The following is a 23,791-nucleotide window of genomic DNA, read 5'->3' as shown; positions in this document are numbered from 1 at the left end:
GAGCTCAAGCAAAACGTGGCGAGGCCCTTGAGCGTAGCTTTGGCTACAAGGCAGCGTCAGCAGAGATGCTCTTCTTGCTCGGGTGCTAAGGCAGCGGCTGATACACGAGCGTACTGCAGTACTTGGTGCGGACAGAAAAACTAGAGCAAAACCATCGCACCCCTCATCTTGGCCAGGAATTGCCTTCCTCTTAAGCCAAGCATGGCCAAAACTGGGCTGTAACTCTTCTCTGCTGTGCAACAGTTCTTGGCCTCGGTCACATGGTGCATCAAGAGGTGAAAAGCATTTATGTCTCCCTGTTGCAGGTTCCAGAGAAAATAAAACTGCCCCTGATCTAACGCAGCTGGGTGAGGAAAGCTGAGCTTGTGAAGGATGGAGCCCGTCTCGCGTGAAAAAATCTCTGCTATCGCAGCCCTAGAGTCGTGTCTCTGGAATAGAGGGACACAAAACCTGCACATCTTCAAAGGACGGAGTGGGAAGGAAAGCGCAGACTCTACCCGTAACGCTCCAAAGAGCAGAGGCACAGCCTTCCCCCTTGGGAGGCCAAAGGGACGACCGCTTCAGCGAGTCCTTGGGGTACAGAGCCCGGCTGCTGCTTGGAAATCACCTCCCAGCTCCTTCTCCACCTCATGAAAGCAAGAGCCACACCAAGTGCTGGCTTGTGCTGGCGCTGACCCAGACTCAACCCCAACCAACATCCTCCCACCTTGCGAGGAGCTGCCTCTTGCAGCACCCATCACAGCAGAAACCCAACCGCCTCTGATGCTGGTCACCAGCATCACTACATCTCTGCTCACGTTTTCTCCGTGCACGATGCATATGACCTCCTCAATCTACTAAAGGGACAGAGAGAGAGGAGGTGGTGCACAACCTTCACATAAATCATCATTAGACTGACCCGTCCTGCTCAGAAGAGGGTTGCTTCCCATAGACCATCCCATGCAGCTGGAGAGACACAGACCTCCAGGGAAAACAAATGTGTGGCCACATCTCCCCAGCTGCACAAAAGGGTTTAGAAAAACCAACCGGCAAGACGAGACTCAGGACTAATGATCTGCCCAAGATTTTTGGCTACTCACAGTTTCTCCTCTCTGTCCGGGGTGACCAGGCAATCCATCCTTCCCAGGAGGACCCTGCAGCAGAAAACCAGGGTGAGAAGGAACATGACCAAATGCTCAGTAGTAAAATTGTGATAAGAACTGAATCAAACCTTCTTGCCTCCTTGCATTAGCTCCCATCCATTTCACGGTGAAATGGGGGTGCTCAGAACCCTAAAAGATACAACCCTTTCCCATGCACCTCCCAAAGGAAAGATTTATCTTACAGGTCCAGAGCAGGAGCGAGCTGTTCAGCACAGGGAAGAAAATCACTCCAAAAAGGTTTCTGAGGTGCCCCACAAGTATACAATAATTGCAGTGCTATTCGGTTGTGCTGTCCTCCCAGGATACAGAGGGAAAATAAAGAACGGAGCAACCATGAAAGATCCTACCGATATTGAGTCATTAGGAAATGAACATTTATAATCAGCCGCAATTTACTTGGCTATTTAAAATCTTAAACCGTCGGGTTATTATCATGATGTCTCACTAATGCCTTTTATTGGGTACGTCACTGCTTGTCAGAGAAGCGGCTAAGACTGAGCTGGCACAGGCAGTCACAGCTGGATGGAAACGATTTTATACATTTCTTCGCATGTTCTAGAAAGAGAGTTACTTACAGGGGGGCCTTTTGGTCCAGGAAATCCAGTCGGTCCTTGAGGCCCTGGTGGTCCCTGGGATGCAAAACAAGCCAGAAAACACAGTTAAGGAACCTATAACGCTTTGCTATGAAATACAAGCTCTGTGCGAACAGCAGATGAGCACGAAGCTACGGAAAGCAGGTACTTCTGCCCTAAAGAAACACCCCAAAGTGCGAGATGCAGCTGCCATCTCTTGAAAAAAACCGCACGGAGAGACAAGAACCACCCGGCATGTTTAACCGAGTGGCCTGTCCAGCTGCAAAAAGCACTGCCCACATGAAGAGGGCTATCGACCGCTTTGTGCCTTTCCCTCCCAGTGCTATCAAAAATAGGTGTTTTCCCAGCCCAGCCCAACTGGGAGGACCTGGGAGCTACCAGCTCGTGCGGGAATGAAGAAGAAGAGAGCTGGTGGCTTTGGGGGGGCTGCTGCAGGCAGCTGGTGCTCCTCAGAGAGCTGCTTCCCCGGAGCGGCGTCAGCAGCGGCTCGCCCCTGCGGTCACAACCAGCAGATGCAAAGCGGGGACCAACTTCATGTATTTCCTCCCTGGGCAATTTTGTAGAAAATTTACAAACAAAACCAAACCCAGGAAAAAAAAAAACAAAACAGAAATTAAGGCAAAAAATCGTGAAAGTCCCATTGTTTCAATATTTTCCACCTAGTGTGCTGCAATCCGGGGAAAGCAGCACGAGGTCCCAGAGGACCACCTCCTCCAGAAAACCGGGGCTCTGGCTGTCTGCACGACACCCACGGGTGACTATTCCCATGGAGCGATGCTTCCATGGGACACCCAAGCCTTCTTCAGAGAGCTCAGAACGGACCTAAGAGCTCGTAGGTGACTTGCGAGACCCCTCTCCACACAAGCCCGTTTCACCTCGTACTTCTAAACAGATTTTTCCTTTTTTTGCTGACCGAGGTAGGCTAACCTGCACCCTGGCTCCAGCGAGCTGCCCTCCCCTCTCTGCTTAACAGGGTACTTGGTAGGATGCTCGCTGGAAGAAACCCCTCAGCACCATCTCAGCCCTGCAAGAAACCCCTCAGCACCATCTCAGCCCTGCAAGAAACCCCTCAGCACCATCTCAGCCCTGCAAACCCGCCTCATCTGCCGTGTTAAACTCACGGGCTCGGACCGAGTCCTGCTTTAGCCCCACCGGTTTGCCTTACCCTTTCGCCAGGAGGACCAGGGGGGCCATCACCACCAGAGTTGCCCTTTTACGAATAAACAAAACAACAAGCCATTAAAAAATACGTATTTCACCATTGCAGCTGCTGTGCACAAAGACTTCAAATGGGCACCAAGCCCACGGTGACACCATACCCCACCGGCTCCCCCGGCCCCTCGCTATTAATAATTCTGTATCAGGAACAGCATCCAGTGACAAACGAGCTCGTCCCCCCCACATCGCTTAATAAAAATACAGGAAATATAACGTCAGTGAGCTCAGGATATTTCCACCAGATAACGGCCTCCCTCTGAGAGATAAATGCCGCCGCAAAGATGAGGTATTTATCAAAAATTCATGCCGACACAAAGCCAAGACATTTATTTTTAAAGCCGGCAGTGCGGTGGTGACGACGTCTCGCTACAAAAGCTTCACTTCCATCGCACCCGGCGATTAATGGTCACTTAATCGGTCTCTGCAGCAGGTTCTGCACTGGCTGGCAGAAAAATACCTGTTTTGCCCAGTGACCAACCGTGGGCCAACAGTGTGCGTGCAAAGTGGCTCGGCAAGGTGCAAGGCTCTGGAGATCAGCAGCAATATGTGCCCCTTCGCCCGTGGCACTGCCTAAGGCCACGAAGGAGGTTCAAATGGTACTAAAACACCAAAAAATAGAGCTTAGGGAAAGCGTCAGTGGGTCGTAGGGTTGTGCTGGTCCTTCCCCCTCGGGTTGCAACGGCTCTTAATTCATGCATGCGCTCGATGTCCTGCTGAAATGTGGGTCATCGCCGTTTTAGGGCCTGTGTATATAACTTTATGGTTGGGTTAGGAGCCGTTTGGCTGGGTAATGAAGCTCAGGAGGGCTCAGCTTTCAAAACGCAATGGAGAAAGGGAAACGGAAGGCGTTGAACCAGATGGTGTCTCATACCAACGCTTTCTAGTGCACGATTCCACCAGCATCCCCAAAAAACTCACCTTTGGGCCAGGTTTCCCAGTGCTTCCCCTAGGGCCTCTTTCCCCACGTGGACCCTTAAAAAGACACAAAATCCAACATTTTAGCCCTTCTTGCTCCCCACAGCACTACACCGTGATCAGGCAAAGCACCCAAGTGCCAGAGCTGCACCAGGTCAACGAGTCATCCCACCAGCAGCAAGGGGATGATGACGACAGGAGCCTTCGTCACTGCCGCTGGAGGTCTGATCTTGTTATGACCTTAAACCACGGCCACTGGTGAGCCCCAGCCCCAAATCACTGTGTCCCCTCTGCTTAGCTTTAGCCGCTGAAGGCCAGATCCCACCCAGTGAGGACAAAAATCAGATCCCACTTTCCCCTGGCCTTAACAAGCTTTCAAAAGGCACAAGAACGAAGAAATGGATCATTACCGTTGGACCGCGCTGCCCCCTTGGACCTGGTTTGCCAGGTGTCCCCTGGAACGAGAAAGAAATGGAGTTAGTGGCCGGCATCGCAGGCTGAGCTCGCAGCAGACGAACCCGTAACGGAGCCTGTTGCACACAAACTGCCCCCGAAACCTCCCCGGTTCTCATCTGAGAATGAAAAGGACCAACAGCTGATTTTTGGCTTCTGATTCTTCTTGTTTCATTTATAATGCTTGTACAGGCCTGGACAATAATTCCAATGTCCAGATGATATCCAACATCCGAGGGAAGAAGTCTCTTCTCAAGAAAAACGTATCCGGAGTCCTTTGAAACACGAGAAAGACTTTCAAAGACGAGGCCACCCACTCAGACCAGGCAGTCTCCTAAAAAACCATCCAACGCACCAGGGCCAGCCGAAAGCTCTTCAGCTCTGCCACCCCAAAACCTACAATCCCTTTCCCCCCCGATCTTTGCTGGTCCCGAGGTGGGGAAGGGCTGGTCCTCGCCCCGGCCGGGACGCAGGCTGGCTCACGCCAACGCACACGCGTGTTGCAAGACCTGTGCTGTTAAATATTTAAGGAACGGCAGCAGCAGAGCAGGGCTCCCGCTCTGAGCGGTTATTTTACGCCACGCAAGCCAATTAAGCTGCCCCACATATTTACAAATCCTTCCTCGTCTCTGTGAACTTTGCGCTAAACAAGTAATTGAAGACATTGTTTTGCAGCAGCGACAAAGCAGCAGGCTTATGAGATCTGACAGATGCACTCAGCTTCCTCTAACGGGGGACTGTGATTAATTCGGACAGAAAAAAGACAGAGACGGCTGGGTCCTAAAGCTGGCATTGCATTAACTCCAGTACCCGGTGCCTAAAAGAAAACTAATGGCCTAGAGTTTGCTCCCAGAAAACACCGTTCTGGCTAGCATCAAGTTACCAAAAAAATACCCACAGGTTTAAGTTTCTTCCTTCGGACCTGCCGCCCGCTGTTGTTACCAATCACCTGCTCAAGGAAGGAAGGGAAAGGCTTGCTTCCTATGCAAGGAACGCAGGACGCTTAAAATATCACTTGCCATTTTCTGCCCCAAATCCATCATCTCACAATCTCCCCTTCTTGTATCTGGCACTCGTTAACCAGGCGAACATAAAACAGGAGCTGGAAAACTTTACGATCAACTTTCTTCAAGCTACTAAAATTAGCCCTTGCTGAATCCTCCTCATTCTGTGGCTCCATTTAATAAACCCTGCTGGCATACCTTTTTTTAATTAATTACAGAAATCATTTTAAAGTACTCCAGCTGGTTTTCCTTTAGCTACAGGAGGCTAAATTCAGAGCAGGTGGAGAGGAGTGTGTGGGGCTACCTGCAGGGAGGCAGCACACACTCCTCCTCCTTCTTCAATTCTATTTTTAAGCAAAATTTTCTCCTGCTTATTGCTATCATTAATCACGCACACAGCACCGTGTACTGTTGCGAAGAATTTATATAGCACTGTAAATGTACACAGACCTGTATTTTTCAAACAGGGGTACCGAGGGAAAGGCATCTAAATTCAGATTATTTTCTAGGCACCCAAATAAACGATCTGGATTTCGGTACCCTCACACCCCCCCTGGGCTCTGTCAGACCGGCGAGGAGGGAGATCTATTACCCCGTGCTAATGGCAGAGGCCTATTAGCTCTAAAAATAAGACCACTTATTCACATCTAACTATTGATTTTACAATCAGGTTTTGAAAATGTCCAAGCTCACCCAAGCTCGCCTCCGGCTGCAGGCAGCTGGGTGAGAACGGGCACAGCGGCGAGCAGCCGCTCGCCAAAACTATGCTGATATTTAACAGGTCACGCTTCTCCAAAAACACCAAAAATCCTTTATTTCCCCCCTCTCCATTTGTAACTTTGTCAGCCCTTTTGTGCGGCTGAACAGCCAGAAGGTTTGGTTTCAGGTTCGGGGAAGCTTTAGTGCCGCGGGCTCTGCCAGCACCAAAATCCCGCTGCCCGTGCTGGCGGATCTGCTGGTGCTGCTCGTCCGCCTGCGGTTTTCACCTTTTTTTTTTATTATTGAAGGACTTGGGAAGACTACTCGTGTTGCTAAAATCATGAGCTTTGAAAGCTTATTTCAAATCCTAGACGATGACGATTGTAAGAGAACCGCGTGATTCATGTTATTTTGGACACATAAATAACTGCGCTGAATAGCGTGATAGTAATACCTTGTAAAAAGAAAAGACAAACAAATGATTTTTGGTTGTTTCAGCTGCAAATTGGGTTACTCCACAATGCGCCGGAGAAACAAATCATAGATACTCTCTTTCTTGACTATACGCAGATGTGCTCATAAAAATAGCAAATTTAGTGGTCTCAGGAGAAACAGAGCAGGATTTACCAAATCTCACTCAACAAGGCTTAGATTAAATTGATGGTCTCCCTTTGGTTTGTGCGGTGTGATCCCAGCTCGGCCTATCGGTCTGTATATAATTGCTTTTCACTTATTTCAAATTGGATACTTGGGAGCAAAAAAAAAAAAAAAAAGGCAAACCAAAATAGTTACTGAAAAATCAGTATTTCTGCTATTCTTAAAAAATTTTCAAGCTGGGCTCCTTCTACTAAAGGAGAGATTTGTCCATGAAAATCTCTCTCTCCGCCCCCGCTCTCACATACAAACACACTGATAAAACAAGGGCTATCTGCTGGACTGGGTGTAAAATGGCATAAATGTTCCAAAAACACATCGGTGAGAGAAACACTTCAAAACGACCATCAAGTAAACCGACTTATTTCTGTTCGACAGAGGTGAGCCAGACCGTGCTCCCCCTTAGTGGTCGGGGTGCCAGTCCCTGCCCCTGCTCCCCAGGCACAAAATCCCCTCGTTTCTCCCCAAATTCCTGTCTCCTTCCTTTGCACCCGAGGTTTCGGGCTGCCGGCACACTCCGGAGCCCGACCCGGCCCAGGAGAGGGACAGCGTCCCCCGGGCGCCTCCCAGCCCCTGCGCCGGCACAACGCCAGCTTCTGAGCTGGAAACGCAAAAACCCCTTTTCCGAAGAAACGCGTGGCATGCCAGGGGTGTAACTAAGTGTCCTCACTACCTCCTCCTAAGAGCACGAGGCTCATTTAGAATTAAAGTGAGCAAGCTGCCGATTTTTTTCTTCTCTAGTCCCATCATTGCTCGGTCCTGCAGTCGGGTCCCTTCCCAGCCCACCTACTCCCTGCTCAATCCTCTTCAGGCTGAGCATTGCCAAAACTCAACCTTGGGGTTTTTTCCCATCTCATAACCGACCAGCTCCTGGCAGCTGCTCCGCTCCCTGAAAGGTTCCCCATCCCAGCGGGCTGCCTCTCCATCCCGCCAGAATAAAATCAGCAGACGGAGCAAGAGGGATGCGGATGCTCGGGGATGCAAAGCAGCACGTCTCTGCCCCGCTGCAGTGCCGATGTCCTGTTTTACACCACCCGAACATCCAGCCCGAGGATTTTATTGCTGTATATTTGCTAAGGCGGGTGGTAATTATAGGGCTACAGTGAATTCAAGGCTGTTGTGGCAGCTGCCTTATTCACGGCCTCGCTCCTCCCGCCCGGCTGGAGCAGAGGGAGGGGAGAGGATGCTGCGCTTGTAGTTCAGAATGAAATGAAAATTACTCAGTGGAGAAAGAAGAAAAAAAAAAGAAAAAAAAGAGAAGGGGGGTGGATATAAACCAAATTTCAGTGGCATGATATTAATGCAGTGCAAAGTGATTTATATTTTCTGGGCTCCTATCAAACACATCTGTTAGAAGTAATTTGTATTTAAATGAGAGCAAAAAGGAAACTAATTCCACTTGCTCTCCTCACTCCCTCCTTTTTTTCCCCGTGACCAGAGCTGGTGCAGAAAATGATTTTATGTTTGTATTCTGAATCCTCTAATTCAAGCTTGTCTTCCACAAAATAAAAAAAATCACCGGTGTCTTGGACAATCCCTACTTGGGAACAAAGTCTCTGGAGGTGGGGCGAGAGGTAGAGACAAGTCTGGAGGACGGAGCCCCCACGTTTAAGGGTGTTTATGAATTTAAAATAGCTCCGGTTATTAAAAGGAGGAACTTGTAAGAGTGTTTTCATCTACGCACTTTGAATCTCAAGTTAGGCTAAAGATGGTTCTTGCTGCTTCTGAACAGATTCACCCATCTCTAATAATTACTGTTAATTAAAAAGCTCTTCGCGCCCTGAGCAAAGTCTGACAGCGCGGGAAGGATTCAGGTTCAGAGAAATCTCTTAAAATATCTTGAGGGAAAAATTTCTAGCGTTTAATTGGAAAGCTGCTGGCTGCAGAGCTGACCGTGCTGTTCCTGGCATCCTCCTCTCCCAACAGCCGGTGTTGGGAGCCTCTTGCCTGCTCCGGGCTCTCGCCGGTCCTGCGCTCCCCACGCCGGGGACCTCATCCCGGGATGCGAGCCGGTGGGACGACCCTTCTTGGGCAACCCCTTCGTGCAAAAGCCACCAGAGCACCAGCCCAGCAGCTGCCTGCAACAGAGCGTTCCCCACCTCCTGCCCTTTGGAGAGGGAAAAATCAGCAAAGCGGCTCGGCAAAGCGGCTCTTACCCGTGTGCCCTTCTCTCCGTTGGCTCCTGGAAATCCTGCGAAGCCGATTGAGCCCTTGGGGGAAGAGCAAAGAGAGAGAGAGCGGTTCAAGACACGGGAAGGGGCAGCTCTGTCTGCCCTGGAATAACCCCCAGCGAGCGCCCGCTGATGCCTACAGCTCCCAACGCGCTTTTTTTTCCTTTTTTTTTTAACCTCCCTTTAATAAAAAAAAAAAAAGACCATGAAGACAGACCCGAAATGACCTCAGAAACAAAATTTCATCCAAAAATAACAACAACAACAAAAAGGTCTGTGCCTCATTAGGAGTCGCTGCAAAGGCGCAAGCCCACAGTTGCAGCGGGTGCCTGGGGAACAGGCAGGCTTTTGGTTTTTACCTCCTAAGTCAGTATGTTGGCACATGAAAATTTAACTCCTGGCTTGTTCCTTTCTGATGTAAGTGCCTGGAGAATAACTGCTGCTGCTTTTAAAATATGAATTAGTAGAAGAAATGCAAAATAACACCTACTCCAGATATAAAATGCAAATTAAAAAATAAACCATCAACACCATAACCAGGAAACAATCTCTTGCAGATAATTATGTCTCCAGTGTTAAACAAGCCTGTGGTTTTTTTTTTTTTCCCAAGCAATGAACATGAATAATAAAATATGATTCTTGGAGGGGAAAAAAAAAAAAAGAGTTAACAAAAACATAAGTTCCCAAAGCCTCCAGGGCATGTAAAAACTAGGCTGTAGCCTTAGTCTATGTAGTGAAATTCACAGCTTTAATTTAAAAAGAACATTTGAAAACGGCCCAAATGAAGGTGGGCGTGTAGATGAGATACAAAGGATGTTTGCAAACCTGCAAATAGCAGTTTTATTTTAATTTCAGGGAGACCCTGATTCATTAGCTCTTCTCCTTAGTTAGCGCAGATCTTTGAAGACATAAAAGATAATACAGGGAGAAGGACTATTATACCTATCGCTAGCAGGACAGCTGAGATGGAGCCTGTTTACATCCATCCCCTGAGCAGTCCTGCAGCCCCCGCCGGGAGCTGGTCCCTCACCTCGCGTGCCGCAGCCCCCGTCCCCGTGCATCCCTTCCCTTGCTTTGCAGGGGACCGAAAGCGATGCAGAACCAGTCACCCATTTCCACCAGCTACGGGCTGGGAGCTATTTTTACCCATCTATAAATTTGTCCTGCATGGGGGGGGAAATGGGGGGACCCCGCTGCCGTTCCACCTTGGCCATCAGAGGACTGACCCTGGCCGAGTTACCTTTGGGCCCTGCCTGCCCGGGTAGCCGGGCAGTCCTGGCACGCCGAGTTTGCCCTGAAACACAAATAAAAGGGTGTTAGCGTAGGAAAGAGAGATCTTGCGAGCAGCTTCAGATTTGCACCAGCAGAAAGGGGAGATGCCAAGCACAGAGAAGTCAAGACCAAAGTAGGTATTACACGGGTGGAATAAAGCTGTCGGGGCACCGTGATCGTCCTCCGCCCTCCCTGGGGGGAGCCCAGGGGGTTCGACGCAGAGCGAGCACTGTAAACGTGTCAGGGACCGAGCGGGGAACGGTTATTTTTTGCTATCCTTTTGTTTCAACTGGATGCACCTAGAAAGCAGACTGGAGTCCATGATACTTTCAATTGTTCCATTTTTTCCTCCAGTCTTTTTTTCCAAGACCTTGCCCCCAGGCAGATAACCCCGAGGAGACCAACGGCTCAATGCTGCTGCAGCAAAACCATCGCCCCTGGGTCTCCTCTGGACTTTGTGTTGAACAACTCAGGCCAGCCTTCACAGAAAGCACCCACAGCTCATCTTCATCCCCTCTGCCCTGAAACTGCCCCCCCACCACCATGGTGGGCACTGCCCTGGCCACCCACCCAAGACACCCAAAGAAAAGTGGGTTTTACTCTAAAACATCCCTGGGTGATTCCATCCTTGAGACTCACCTTCTCTCCAGCAGGACCAAGAGGACCGGGATCTCCATTGGGGCCAGAGCGACCTTTGGGACCTTCAGGACCATCCTCACCCCGGGGGCCAGGAGGTCCAATTTCCCCCTGTTAATCACGAGACAAGCGTCGATGAGGTGGGCAGGTCCCAGACCCTGCATTTGCTGACAGCAATACCCTCAACAACTGCAATCAGATACTCCACGGAGTTGCTGATACTACTCGTGGAGAAAGCTGGTCCTCACCAAGAGGCTCAGAGGAGATCGTCATTGAGTACATTGCAGAGCGCTATTAGAGCTCATTCACACAGCCTGGCCGTTATCTCCCACAACAGCCGTCTCTTCCTGTGGCCCAATTATCCCATCCACACACAGCACCTCTCCACCGAAACAGCCTTCGTTAGCTCTGATTGCAACGCACCCGTTTACCCACCTCCCCGTTCCCAAATCGCAGCCTGATGTGCAAGCAAGCCCTGGGAAGGGTCTAATTGAGGGGTGAACTGGGCAACTGGAGGAGACAGACCGGGCTGGAGCTTTTGTGCTGAAAGTCATTAGGAAATCTGAGAGCGGAGAGGACCGAGCTATTAGCGTGAGTTGTTGTGACACTGCAGGCTCTGGCACACAAAGCAACAGTTGTCATTTTGTCACGCAGGGTAACAGGAGATGCTTCCACGCTGCAAACACAGGCAGCCGCCTTCTCGCTCACCAGAAGCTGGGTGGCCGCAGATTTATCTGCGAGGCTCTCGAGTACCCCTTGTCCTTTCACTGCTCATCATAAACCACAAAGAGCTTGATGGTGGGAACTGGAGTCGGCAGCTTTGTTTGAAGGAGCTAACGTCTACCCGCATTTGGCGAGGACGGGAGTCGCCTCCCTGAGATGCCACCTTTGCTCCTTCCTCGGCAAGAAGCGGGGGCTGTGGAAGCTTTCAATTATTTCAGTTGCTCAATTACACAATTAAACACCAGGAGAAATGGAGGATCTGAAGTCTACTTTGCAAGCCTTCACGCAAGGGATTAATTTTTCCTTTAAACATGGGGATGATGACGGCAGAGCTCTCCTGATCCCTGGGTGGGCTTCAGAGCTCAGGGGGATGCCCAGACCCAGGCGGTGCATCACTCGGAGAGGGGACGAGGACACTCCCCTGTCCCCAAGGGCTGGCGCAGAGGACGGACAGACGTGCTGCAAAGCCAGGAGCTGCAGCCGCTGCCGGCATCCGAGCGTGATTTGGGGTCCTGGTGGTCTGTGTGTTCCACTGATTTTAAAAGCTCGTGCGACCAGGCAACGTGCCCTGCTGCTGAAGATACGAGTCTAATATCACACTACAGCCCTGGCCGTTTTCACAGCGCTGCTTTGGTTTCTATTACAGTGTGTTCCCGCAAACTTGATACTTCACATTGATGGTATGGAAGCACATTAGACTCAGCAAATAAAGATGCCTACCAGACCCTAGATGTAATATTATGGGGGAAAAGAGATACTGGAAATAAATATATGATACAGCTGTATCACGCAGTATTCCTAGCAGTCAAAGCAGCAAGACAGGGCCCTCTACTATTACTCAGTTTTATTTTACCTTCAAGATGGGACTAGCAAATTTAGGGATTTACAACTGCTGCGCTCGACGTGAACGCGAAACTCCTGAGTTCCTGCCTCGGGATCGGACATGCCAGGAGGACTCCGACAAGAGCCCACCTCGCTGCTCTCCCGAGCCGTGTTCGCACGGTAATGCACAGGCTTGAAAGGCAAAGCACTACCAGATCACATCGGACAGCTTACCCGGTCTCCTTTGATGCCCATATCACCTTTGAAGCCAGGGAAGCCATCTTCACCCTAAACAACGGAGGGGAAAAAACAGACAAGGTGTATAAATGGGAAAAAAAGAAAAAAAAGGCTTCTCTAGCCTCACTGTATGGCCCCTACCCGGGCGGACAAGGTGAGGTCCCTGACTGCCCATCGCGCTGGCTTCTGTAACTCTGGTGTGCACAAACGGGCATGAAAACCCAGCCAGGCTGCGACCACCGAGGTCCCCGAGGGATGGCAGCAAGTATTCCCTACATCCCGTCCTGGGCACAAGTCAAGATCACAAATCTGGCCTGATGTGAATAACAACACCCTGCCGGTACTGGGAACCAATTATTTCTGAAGTACAACTGGTTTTATTTTCACGGAGGATGTTTTACACCATGCTTCGAGGCAACCTCCAGGACAGTGGCAGTATTTCTTTCAGCCAAGAAGGTTTAATTGCAGAGCTCAAATCAATAATGTATTTCATCCTACGGCAAATCTCTCATAGGCAACGAAGACACAGTTCCCAGAAAGACTTTTAAAGTTTGGAAGATCCCTGCCAGGATTCCCTAGCTAAAACTGCCGGCTTTGCTGCTGAATTGCTGGGGGCAGGGACGAAGGCACACGGATCTGTCTTCAGCTCCACTCAGTCACCCAAGATGCAAATTTTGTCAGGAGGAAATCATCCGGGTGCCAGACCCCAAGCTATCAGTAACGGCTGCCCCAGCAAAGAGCTCGAAACCCGAGCGTGCCGCGCAGGACTCCCCGGTCCAAGCCAAGACGTGGCAGAACATCACGGCCGGTACGCAGCCTGTGCCTGCTCCAAACCCAAAGAGGTCACCAGTCCTTCGGGTGCTCAGCCATCCTGCTCGTCTAAGAGAAACCTCCGTGCCGGAGAAAACGTCACGGGTGGCATCCTGCAGGATGGGTCTGCAAAAATGCTCAGAGAAAATCCATCCAAATGTACGGTGTTAACTCACCTTTTCACCTTTGGTGCCTTTCAATCCACGAACACCATCTGCTCCCTTGCAGGAGATAAAACAAGACGTTACAAGGGTGTAGGTAAGCTTAAGAGTGACGAATCATTAATCATGCTGATTTTTGCTTTCTCTGCTGTTGACAACGGTAACCCTGCAAACCGTGTTGTTCCTAAACATACTGCTAATCAAATATCAGCCGCTGACATCTGGCTCTTGGGTCACTAGCACGCACTTTATGGTCACAAACCTCTGCTGACTTGATTTGGCAGATGGAGTCGGTGGTCTCTGCCCAGGAGTTATGCTTCCAGGGATAAAACTCACTATGAAAAGTTTTTCTGCGTGTATTTTTAAAAAAAAAAACCAACAGTTCCACAAATACCTTGCCGGCACACTGAGTTCACTCGAGTATTCACAGAAAAACCAGCGCTCAAGCCGCGCGTGGAAACTTGGGAACTGAACCCATTTTAAAACCTCGGAGCACATCGCCAGAGATTTGCGTGCTGCTCTGCAGCAGGCAGCAGCACCGTGTCCACCAGCCCCACCAGTTAAACTTGGCTCTTTTTGACCACGGTGCTCCCCTCTGTGCACGCATTATTTTTTTAAAAGTACCTTTAGGCACCAAAAAAGGAAGGGGGGGGGGAGCGGGGGGAAGTAACACGACGGTGTGGGCATTTGTGACACGGTGCAGAAACCATCCAAAGCTTCACCGAGGCAATCGGTCCGCGGGGTCCAGCCTGGAGGTGAGGTGCTGAGTGTGGTCAGGATCTGTCCCCTGCTATGCCAGCGCGAATCTGTTGGGCCCCCACGCTTCCCATCTATCCTGCCTCTTGGGATAAACCATCACCCTCAGGTATCTACACCAGCTGTACTATGCAATGTAATTCTTACAATAAAAAACAGGCGGCTTTGGGGTTTTTGTTTTTTAGGAATAATATTTTGTTTAGGGTATTTTAATTTTTTTCTTCTTTTTAGCATGTCAAGAAAAAGTATAATTAAAGTACATCAAAATCTGTGCAGCAGGATAGGGTTCTGGTAAGTGAGGCAAGATCTAAAAATTATTTATAGCTGCAAAGCCAATGAGACACATTTTTTTTCTGAACCGGAGGCTCGTGCAGTTAACAGAACGCTGCTTGTAGGAAGCAAAATTGTGTCTGTACGCACTACGGGTTTGGTGCATGACACACTTTCTCCAGATCATTCTAATGTGGAACAGTTCCACTTTAGCGGTAAACACAACAGCAAACCATTCCCTAATGGACCACTACATCTCAATCTGCAACCCTGCAATAAATGAGATGGAAGCTTGCTTTGGCTAAATACATCCCGCTTAAATTTTGAAGGCAGAACAGCAAATGGGTTTCTGCTACTGAAAAAATATACAAGGGCTTTAAGAGGGCTTAACGTCACCTACAGTCAGTCCCCAAGCTGTGTTTGTATCTGCGCGCACAGATCCCTGCAGATTCGTTGGACCTTTGGGATGCAGGATGCATCTGCACCTGAACTAATACATCTCCATGGGCATAACAGCCACAGCTGAATGGGGAAAAGCCACCCACCGCCGCCTTATCAGCATGCAAGCGCGGCAGGCAGCAGGAGCGAGGAAAGAGCTGGAATTCAGTCTAGTGAAAAAGCACACTGGTGAGACGCACAAGCTTCGTCTAACAAGGTTTTGGATCAGGAGCATGAAAAGCTTGCTTTGTTTTAGTAATAGGCTATTTTGTTTTATTAACAAGCCTTGTTAAAGTTTTCACATTCTGGCTGAGATTTACTTTGGTTGTAAACTGGAAATGATTGGAATGGGACCGAGCCATGCTCACTTAGAATTAAAAGAGAAATCTCTCCAAAGCGCTGAACAATGCAGGGAAGGGGGTACTGGAGAGCAGGGGGCTTGTAATCCTCACAGCCTGAGAGAAGACACTGGACCAAGGCTCGCTTGAACGGTAAATATGGTCAGTGGTGGCCCTCAGCATCCTGGTAGGGCATCCGTGCCCACCAACAGCGTTCATCTCCAACACAAGCTGGAGAATTCGAGTTGAATGAGCAATGCCACGGATGCTGTTTCTGCATGCTCCTTACCTTGACCCCACGTGGTCCTGGATAACCGATGGGGCCCTGAGGACCTGGTGGACCCTGGGGTGAAAAAAATGCAAACAAGAAAAACACATCAGAAATCAATATGAAAGCGCAGCAGTAAGGAGAATGTGTGGAAGATAAAATATCCCAGCCACCCAGCTGCTCCAGACTGGGTGGAAATGGCAGCAGCCAGCTGGAAATAGCTCAGAATAGCAGAGAGCTACAGGAACGTCCCCTCGGGTAGGTGCACTGGGCTGAGCCAACGGCAAAGAGCCATATGATAGGAAAGGAGGATGAGAAGAGTCAGGAGAGCAACAACTTGTTAGAAAGGGGATTTATGCATACGATTGCTGATCTGTGCTTTGGATTAAAGAAAAGAACAACTTCTCTGAAAGAGGAAGAACATGTTCTGCTGTGTCCCCCCCGCCCAAACCATCCAGGTTTCACAGTAACAGCAGAGCTTGTGGTGACGACGATCACAGAGAGGAGACATTGCTTGAGGCACAAGCCTGAGGTGACATCCTTTGGCCTCTGCTGTGTGGGAGAGGAGATGCTCACAAAGCTCCTTTCGGGCACCGAAAGCTGCAAATCCCCAAGGACACCACGAGCTGTGCTGGACACGGGGCCTGATACGCACCCTGCAAAATATCTCCTTCCCACCCTTACTGCCACGCTGTCTTATACCTGCAAATAAATCACGTTCTTTATTGAACCCAGTTAGCTTTTATTTTGCTCAATGCCCCAACTAAACAAACACCCCTCCATTCCTCCCAGCCTGTGACGGACGGCTTTTTCCAGCCTGACAGCCGGACGGAGCCGACAGGTCCACCAGCGCTGCTCCAAGATCACCTCCCTGAGGTTTGCTAAACATCTCCCAGCACGGGGAACGCCGGCACAACCACTTATTGGCTTCTCATATTCTGCAGAGGCCAACGTTTGAATTTTCGGCCTCGTGTGACACCAGCCAGACAAATGGCTGCGGCCGCGGGTTGTGCTCCATGCAGCACTCGCGCAAGGCTCGAGTGGACGTCCATCAAACCGGACTACGCTCTAAACAAAGACTTTTGACAAATGTAATGTTTTTCAACTGAATGGGACACAGCGGGAATGCAGATGGTAAATCTCCCGGACAGACGGATGACTCTATAATTCAAAGACTCTAGCCCTCCAGCAATATTCTCAAATATATTGTTAAAGAGGGACTTTGAGGGGGAAGGGAAGAAAAAAGAAGACCAGGAATACAAAAAGAGTTATTTTCTGCGTTCCCTGTGCCACAGAAGATATTTATTTGTGTCTGATTAAGAGAAGGTTTCCCTTCACAGTTTCAGTTTTCACATCCACTGGGCTACGGAGCGCTGCTTGCCAGGGTAGCTGGGAGAAGTTAAGAAAAGATCAGCCCAAGCACCAGAGGAGACTCCCAAGCAGAAGCAAGCCAGGCTCAGCTTTCAAATTTCCACAAGGTTTGCTTCTCACCAGCTCCGCTGACCCACATCCCCTGGCTGCCCGGCCATCCCCGGCGCCCCATGGAGATCTGTCTCCATCCAGCTACCATGACCTTCCCCCCTTAGCAGCGATGAGGCTCTTGTTGACACTTACCTGACTCCCCTTCTCTCCAGGAGGACCTTCCTTGCCAGGATGACCCTGTTAATAAAAGGGACAAAGAGGGCAATGGGTTGAGTGCACACCTAATGCTTCAGAAGCCAACAAGCTCGCTCGGGCAGCTATGATTTATTTGTGAGGGAAGAGTTGCTCTCCAGGAAGCTCTTACTGATACAAGTAGCCCCCCTGAAGCCAACTTGCAAGAGTAAGCTTTCCCCAAAAGGAAGAGCGCTGCATTCGGTTCCTTAGTGGTATTCTACCTGGTTATTTTAGACTTTTACTCTTCAGCACCTTTTATCAGAGGAGCACAAACCATTTTGCAATACCCTTCACGTATTAGAACACCTCAGTGAGTTCAGCAGCAAGCAGCATATAAATTTTGCAGATAGGAAAACAGATAAAATTAACTCCGTGCGTTAGCAAGGAGTTAGCAAGGTCACAAGATGCCCAGACTGGTCAGAGCCCCTCATTAATTTCCTAATTCCTAGAGTCCATTCCAAGATCTCATGACAAATGCTCAGCTAACCTGCACCCCCCTTAGACACCGGCTGGCTGGATGCTGGCCAGCATTCCTCTTGGGATTTGATGCTGAATAACTCAACATCCAAGAGTTTCCAACACATTCTCATTCATAGCCTATAGAAGCCTTTTGCTGGGATTGCAGTCAGTAGAAAAGTGTGAATTGCCTCAGATGTAGCCTGGAGGATTAGTGAAGAAACGGGGGAAATCCATGAAAGTAGTTTTTAGTGTTGATTCTCCTCCTGTCGGGACCAAACCAGAGTCAGGATGGATGATGACTCTTCGGTTGCCAATGTCTGTACAAAAGCAATAAGCCCCCCGCGAGGGCACTCACTGCACACCCAGGGAACTTTTTCTCATATAAAGATGATGAGAGCACATCCAGCTGCTCTAAAGCCACTAAGACCTTCTGCACTCAATGGTTTCTTTACTTATGAACTCCCTTCTAAATACACAAATGACTTTCTGGCAATATAACGAGTAAAATCGTGAGACTGTTTTCCATCATCAATCTCCAGAATGGGAATGTCAGACAAGCCAGATTTCATAAATCAGGCTAGTTTAATAAAGAAACAAAATGACAGCTGTCATTTGTACACCAACAAAACGTAGGAGAAAATACAATCTGAATTTGTCCTGCGAGTTTAAATGCCACCGAGAGCATCAGTGCACAAAGGGGGATATCCAACCGTGCCTGCCTTCAGCTCCTGATATCTGCACCCCAGGGGAGGCAAAATGAAGTGCAGCAAGATTTCAGAAGCCCTCGTCCACTCTACGCTAAATCATCACCATTTGCAAAATGCCCATCTCCATTACTGCTACTAAGATCAAAAATTGATGAGCAACTCGGCTGGCTTTTGCAACGAGATGCTTCAGGCCCTCAGGGCTTTCCAGATGTCTTCCAAGACCAATTTCTATAAAGAGAACACAGGCGGGTTTTTGTCCTTGGAAAGAGCAACTCACACGCTTACAAACCTACAAACTGTCTGTAAACTACATGGCTACCCGTGGTGAAGGACCTGTGTCCACGCAGACCCAAACGTGCTCAGTTTGCAGGTCTTATCCAGCCTTCAGTCTGCATAACAACAGACCTGGCATCTTCTCCAGATGCACATCCCTGGAGGCTGCTGTAGGAATTTCACAGCGAAAGCTACAGCCTTAGAGATGGTCTGGGCTTTGCTTTAGCTGCTCTGTTGATTCAGTTAACAGTTGTACGAATGTTCGAAATGCCCTCCATAGGAATGATAATCCCAAGGTGGGAAATGTAATTTTTTTTTTTTTTGCGCCATACTCTGCATTTGCATTAGTGGAATGTAACTATTTTACATTTGTCATTCTTAAAACCAGGTGCCTCTGAGCTGTGTAAAAATGAGATCAGGTTTAAAGGCCGAAGATTTTTTAAGACTAATTTCCAGAGCAAGGAGCAAATAATGTTTAAAATAGGATTAGGAGGAAGCTGCAAGAATACAACGCTGACATGCAATTTCAACCTGTTCTTATCACCGTTCTGCAGCAGCGCCCAGCGGCCCCGAGCGAGATGCGGACCACCCCGTGCTAGCGCTGCGGTACGCATAACCGCGCACACAGAGGAGACCGTCCCTACCTCGGTGAGCTGCCAACCTGCACAGAACAGAGAGGAGAAACAGAAGGAGGGGAAAGAGAGGCGCAGGGAGATGGTGAGAAGCACCTAGCGCTGCGGGGCTGAGCAAAGCTTGGAGCAGGGCAGGGCTTCTCGAACTCAAACCCTTCCACCCAGCCGAAACGCGGGCAGGGTGAGCCTGACCTCGCGGGCGCACGTGCTTCACAAGCCCAGGGTGCACCCCAGGCTGGGTGGGTGCAGGATCGGGCCCCGCGGCCCTGGTGCCAAGCAGAGACCTGGGAAAGGATGACTTACCGGAGGACCATCTGCACCAGGCATGCCGGGAAGACCAGGTTTGCCCAGCGGCCCCTAAAAACAAACAGAAAATCAACAGCTGCAACGGCCAGAGTCCCCGGAGCATCGGAGACACATTTCTTGCTTTTCCCAGCTGCGAAAGGCTGCAGAGCGGTGAGTCTGTTGGAAAAGCTGCCGTGACTTGTAGGGAGTCGTCTCATTTCTGTGGGCAGAGTTGTTCCCGCACGCTCGGATGCTGCAGCGCCAGTGCCAGCCCCTCACACAGACACGATACAGCAAGGAGAGCTCAGCGGAGGAACCCCGGGGCACGAGGCGTCGCGCTGCCGTCCCGCTGAGAGGGCACGATGCTGCACGTGTATAAGCACAAGCTGGAGGATATCAAACTACGGGGCTCACTGGACTGAGAAATGCCCATTCTTTGGTGACAAATGACAAGACAATTAACTGGTGAAGGAAGATCGATAATTCGGGTCCGCCCCACGCTGCCGAGGCAAGCCGGGGATCCTCCCGGGACGCACACCGTGTCCCTGCTCAACGGGAGCTGGGCAAACACCTGGAGAATTACTGCTCTGCAGGCAAAACTGTTCCCCTTGTCTAAATCCCGATGGTCCCAGGGCTGCCCCGGGGGATGCGAGGCCAGCACCCACCCCACGGCAACGGCAACGCAGAATCAGAGCGAGCTGGCGCAGGCGGGGAGGAGGGGATCTCAGCTGAGCCAGCCAAATCCGCCGGCTCTTCCCATTACCATCCCGCTCAGACTTCCAGGCATTTAGCCCACAGAAAAAGACAATTTTCAGTCCTCTCCTAATGTTTTACCATAGGCTGCCTTCAAAATGTTTCTCTTAAGATGGGAAATGAATGCAAATATTATGAATTAGAGGTAAACCGTGCCTTCTTGTCTCTCTTCCGTCTGGAATGAGAGGCATTAGACTTTCATAGACACGGCTGCAAACAGATGTTGCATATGGGGCAAAGGAGCAGCTGAAGTAGCAAATGCATATTAATGCAACAGTTGTCTTAAGTCAGAGCTGCAGTATTTAAACGTACTTTCTCTCCTGGGGGACCGATCGCGCCTTGTGGACCTGGAAGACCCTGTGAAAAGAAAAAAACCTAGGGTCATTAAGGAACAAGTTATTCATTCCAAATGCATTTTGGCAGTACCTCAGCTGAGCATCGTTCTAGTGCCTGCGACGGCTGGGGATTTCCCCAGCTCCATTCATTCTCAAAATGTCTTGCGAGAGACGATAAAATTTCATTTTTTGCACGGCATGCCTCCTCCGGAGAGCTGGACTGCTCCACCGTGTGCAGCCAGGCTCATCCCCAAGGTGGAAAGAGAGATGCTCTGAGGAGCGAGACTTGTGGAGAGCCGTGCAGAAGGCTGACGGCAAGGCTTGGACGTCCGTACCACCCATCTGGCTCCAGAGCAACTGGACCGTGGGATGCTAAAAATCAGACACGAGCCACAAGATGTGACTCGGCCGAAGAGTCTGCTCGGCCCTGGGCTTGGCTTTGCATCACGGCAGCAAAAGCCAGGTGAGAACCAGGGGGATCTGAAACGGGACCGTTTGCAGTAAGATTTTGGGCCAGCGATGTATCATCAAGCCAATTCCCAGCACCTCTCAACATTGCTGGTCCCGTCTCTAGCGGGGAAGCGGAGCTCGTGCAAAATTATCATTCCCATTTCCTACCCGTGGAAAAGGAGTTTTCCTCTTACCTGAGCACCCGGGTTACCCTGCTGTCCTGGGGGACCCGGCTCTCCTTGCGGACCCTGCGAGGAGACAAGGGCAGAGCTGAAGGCAGGAGAGGCGAGAGCAAGGCCGGTGCTTCCTCGGGCACCGCGGCTCCTGCCCCCGCACAGCCCCGGGTCCTCTCGCAGCATCTCGACACCCTCTCTAACCCGCTGCCGGGAACCCAGAGCTCCTGGGAAAGGGAAACAGCTTCTTTCCACCGTGGGACAGGAGGGGGGAAGTTACTGCAGGGCACACTCACGCTCTGCATGGACACGCAGCCCAAATTGGCCAACCCAGCCTTGCACGGGCTCTTCTGCAGGGAGCCCATTTCATCCGATTAGCACAAAGCAGGAGGCATATAAAGATTTATTTTTTTTTTCCCCTCAAGTTAAATTACTATATTTTGATATTCATTAGGACAACACACATCTTGATGAAAATGTTTGATCTTTCATGGGGAAATAATGTGTAATTCCATCAGAAATTGTAATAAATTAACATCCATTTGCTGTAGGAAGATACCCTCTGTGGTTTTCACAGACTCTGATAGGAAGCTAGACCAGGCTAAAAAGCAATTAGCAAATCTAATTTAATAGAGTACATTTTACCTTTCACTCTATATAAAATCTGAACTGTCTGTGAAATTTGCAGTAAAAACTTACCACATTCCCCTTGGGACCCGTCTGTCCATCCATACCAGCCACACCCTGAGAAAGGATTTAAACAACAGCACCAAGAAAATATCTCGTTATTTTGCGCCACAAAAGCAGAGAAATTGTCATAAAAATAACAAAACATCAGGAGGCCATTTGGACCGCGCGGAAAGGGAACAATTTTCTAAAGGTGTTTGGTAAAGCAGCCAATTCCACGAATCCAGATTACACTTTCTAAAGTCATTTCAGTGTTTTCCCCACTGGTTTAACCTGCCTGTGAGGCAGAATCAGCGCCAGGTCGAGCAAATCCTGGCTAAGCACCGTAGCCGATCGCCTCCGACAGCGAGCAGGAGCGGAGCAGCAAATGCAAAGGAACAACCGGACAAAAGATGCGGATGCATCGTTCCGCAAGGCAGCGGGTGACGGCAACGGGGCCGCGCCGCCTTGTGCCAAAACAAACGGCAACGGGGGTCCAACGCTGCCTGAGCACCTGCGTGAAGGGGTAGCACGGTACACGGGCAACCGGAGATGTCCCGCTGGGGGTTCCCCGCCACCGTTCTGCTCTGGGGCAGGACAAGGTACCTGGGCGTAACGGCGAGAGACGGTTTTGGGGCAGCTCCTGAACCCTCGTTCAATTCAGCAGGACGAGGAGCTCAGAGTGAGGATGTCTCTGCGTCCCAGGAGGGGCTAAGGGCTTCACAACGCTCACCATTACACACTGATCCCAGCCGCAGCCTGGCTTTCGGCTTTTACGTTCTGGGACTTCAGCGAGCTGCAGTGATTTACGCAGAGCCCTGCATCAGCACGGCTTCCAGCAGCGCAGGACAGGTGAGGTGACTGTCTCCCGAATAAAAAACAGTACGTTCTTTCCTCGGCTTTTGCCCGAAATACGGACAAACTGCTTTACGGTCTCACCAGCCCTCAGGCAGAAGTTAACAGCAAAGCCACTCTGTTAATAACTCTCAGTCTTCCTTTTCAGCCCAAGCGAGACGTTAATATTTACTCAGGTGGGCCAAATCTCGACTTGCCATAAATGGATGTGACGCCACTGAAAACGGGGGAGAATATGGACTCTGAGCCGTAACTTTTTTTTTTTTAATACCACTTCTTTCCATTGCGCGGATGTATAAAATTATGCAGCTGTATTATCTGCTTGAATGACTAACGGGGACAGGGTATCTGCCCGGAAAGCTGAGCTGACTGCCTGAGCAGGGCAGCAGCCCCGGGAACTCACCGGTGGCCCCGGGGGTCCCGGCGGCCCCTTCGGTCCCAACAGTCCTCGGGGTCCCTGTTGGGGGAAACAAACGGCGTTAGCGTTTCCCGTCCCTCTCCCCTGCGCTGCCGTGAGCGTGGATCGGGGCGAGCTCGTGCACGGCTGAGCATCGCTCGTCCCGGGGAAGCGTTGGGGCTGGCGCGGCAGCAACCGTGCTGGTTTTGCTTTCTTGGTTTACAAACCGGTAAGAGATATCCTGCGTTCACAGATCCTTGAATTATAAAGATAAATAATATAGGCACAGACATTTATTCTTTGGATTGGAAGAAGGCCCACTTAAACCAATGTTTTTTTATTAATTTAATCATATTCCTGGATTACCCTGTAACGCACACAATGATGCAAAACACTTTGCAGCCAAGTCGTTCCAGCCGGGGAGCATTATGAAGAACGACCTGACACCACTAATGGATCGTTAGGGTTAGCATTTCAAAATCTCTCTGGAGTTGATTTTTATCATTGACAATCTACACATCTCAGCAAGGCTGGAAAAGGTTTTCAGCCCGCAGCATAAATGTACGTTTT

General features: G+C 50.0%; 1 protein-coding gene across 3 annotated transcripts in view; it reads right to left on the bottom strand.

Moving 5' to 3' along the window:
* Nucleotides 1–23,791, bottom strand: part of COL5A1 (collagen type V alpha 1 chain) — a 154,116-nt gene that overhangs the window by 27,870 nt on the left and 102,455 nt on the right. For all 3 annotated transcript variants that reach the window (XM_075771972.1, XM_075771973.1, XM_075771974.1), the window contains exons 21-37: nucleotides 23,228–23,281; nucleotides 22,003–22,047; nucleotides 21,325–21,378; nucleotides 20,658–20,702; nucleotides 19,611–19,664; nucleotides 17,195–17,239; nucleotides 15,602–15,655; nucleotides 13,526–13,570; nucleotides 12,537–12,590; nucleotides 10,761–10,868; nucleotides 10,090–10,143; nucleotides 8,835–8,888; nucleotides 4,279–4,323; nucleotides 3,872–3,925; nucleotides 2,901–2,945; nucleotides 1,718–1,771; nucleotides 1,080–1,133 (exon numbers count right to left, since the gene is read on the bottom strand). In XM_075771972.1, coding sequence (XP_075628087.1) covers nucleotides 1,080–1,133; nucleotides 1,718–1,771; nucleotides 2,901–2,945; nucleotides 3,872–3,925; nucleotides 4,279–4,323; nucleotides 8,835–8,888; nucleotides 10,090–10,143; nucleotides 10,761–10,868; nucleotides 12,537–12,590; nucleotides 13,526–13,570; nucleotides 15,602–15,655; nucleotides 17,195–17,239; nucleotides 19,611–19,664; nucleotides 20,658–20,702; nucleotides 21,325–21,378; nucleotides 22,003–22,047; nucleotides 23,228–23,281 — 918 coding nt within the window. The remainder of the gene's footprint in view (nucleotides 1–1,079; nucleotides 1,134–1,717; nucleotides 1,772–2,900; nucleotides 2,946–3,871; nucleotides 3,926–4,278; nucleotides 4,324–8,834; nucleotides 8,889–10,089; nucleotides 10,144–10,760; nucleotides 10,869–12,536; nucleotides 12,591–13,525; nucleotides 13,571–15,601; nucleotides 15,656–17,194; nucleotides 17,240–19,610; nucleotides 19,665–20,657; nucleotides 20,703–21,324; nucleotides 21,379–22,002; nucleotides 22,048–23,227; nucleotides 23,282–23,791) is intronic.

Source organism: Balearica regulorum, chromosome 20 (assembly GCF_011004875.1).
Source record: "Balearica regulorum gibbericeps isolate bBalReg1 chromosome 20, bBalReg1.pri, whole genome shotgun sequence".
In the NCBI taxonomy this organism is placed as follows: Eukaryota; Metazoa; Chordata; class Aves; order Gruiformes; family Gruidae; genus Balearica; species Balearica regulorum.
Note: the sequence above shows the minus strand (reverse complement) of the source record. Positions and strands in the feature narration are given on the sequence as shown.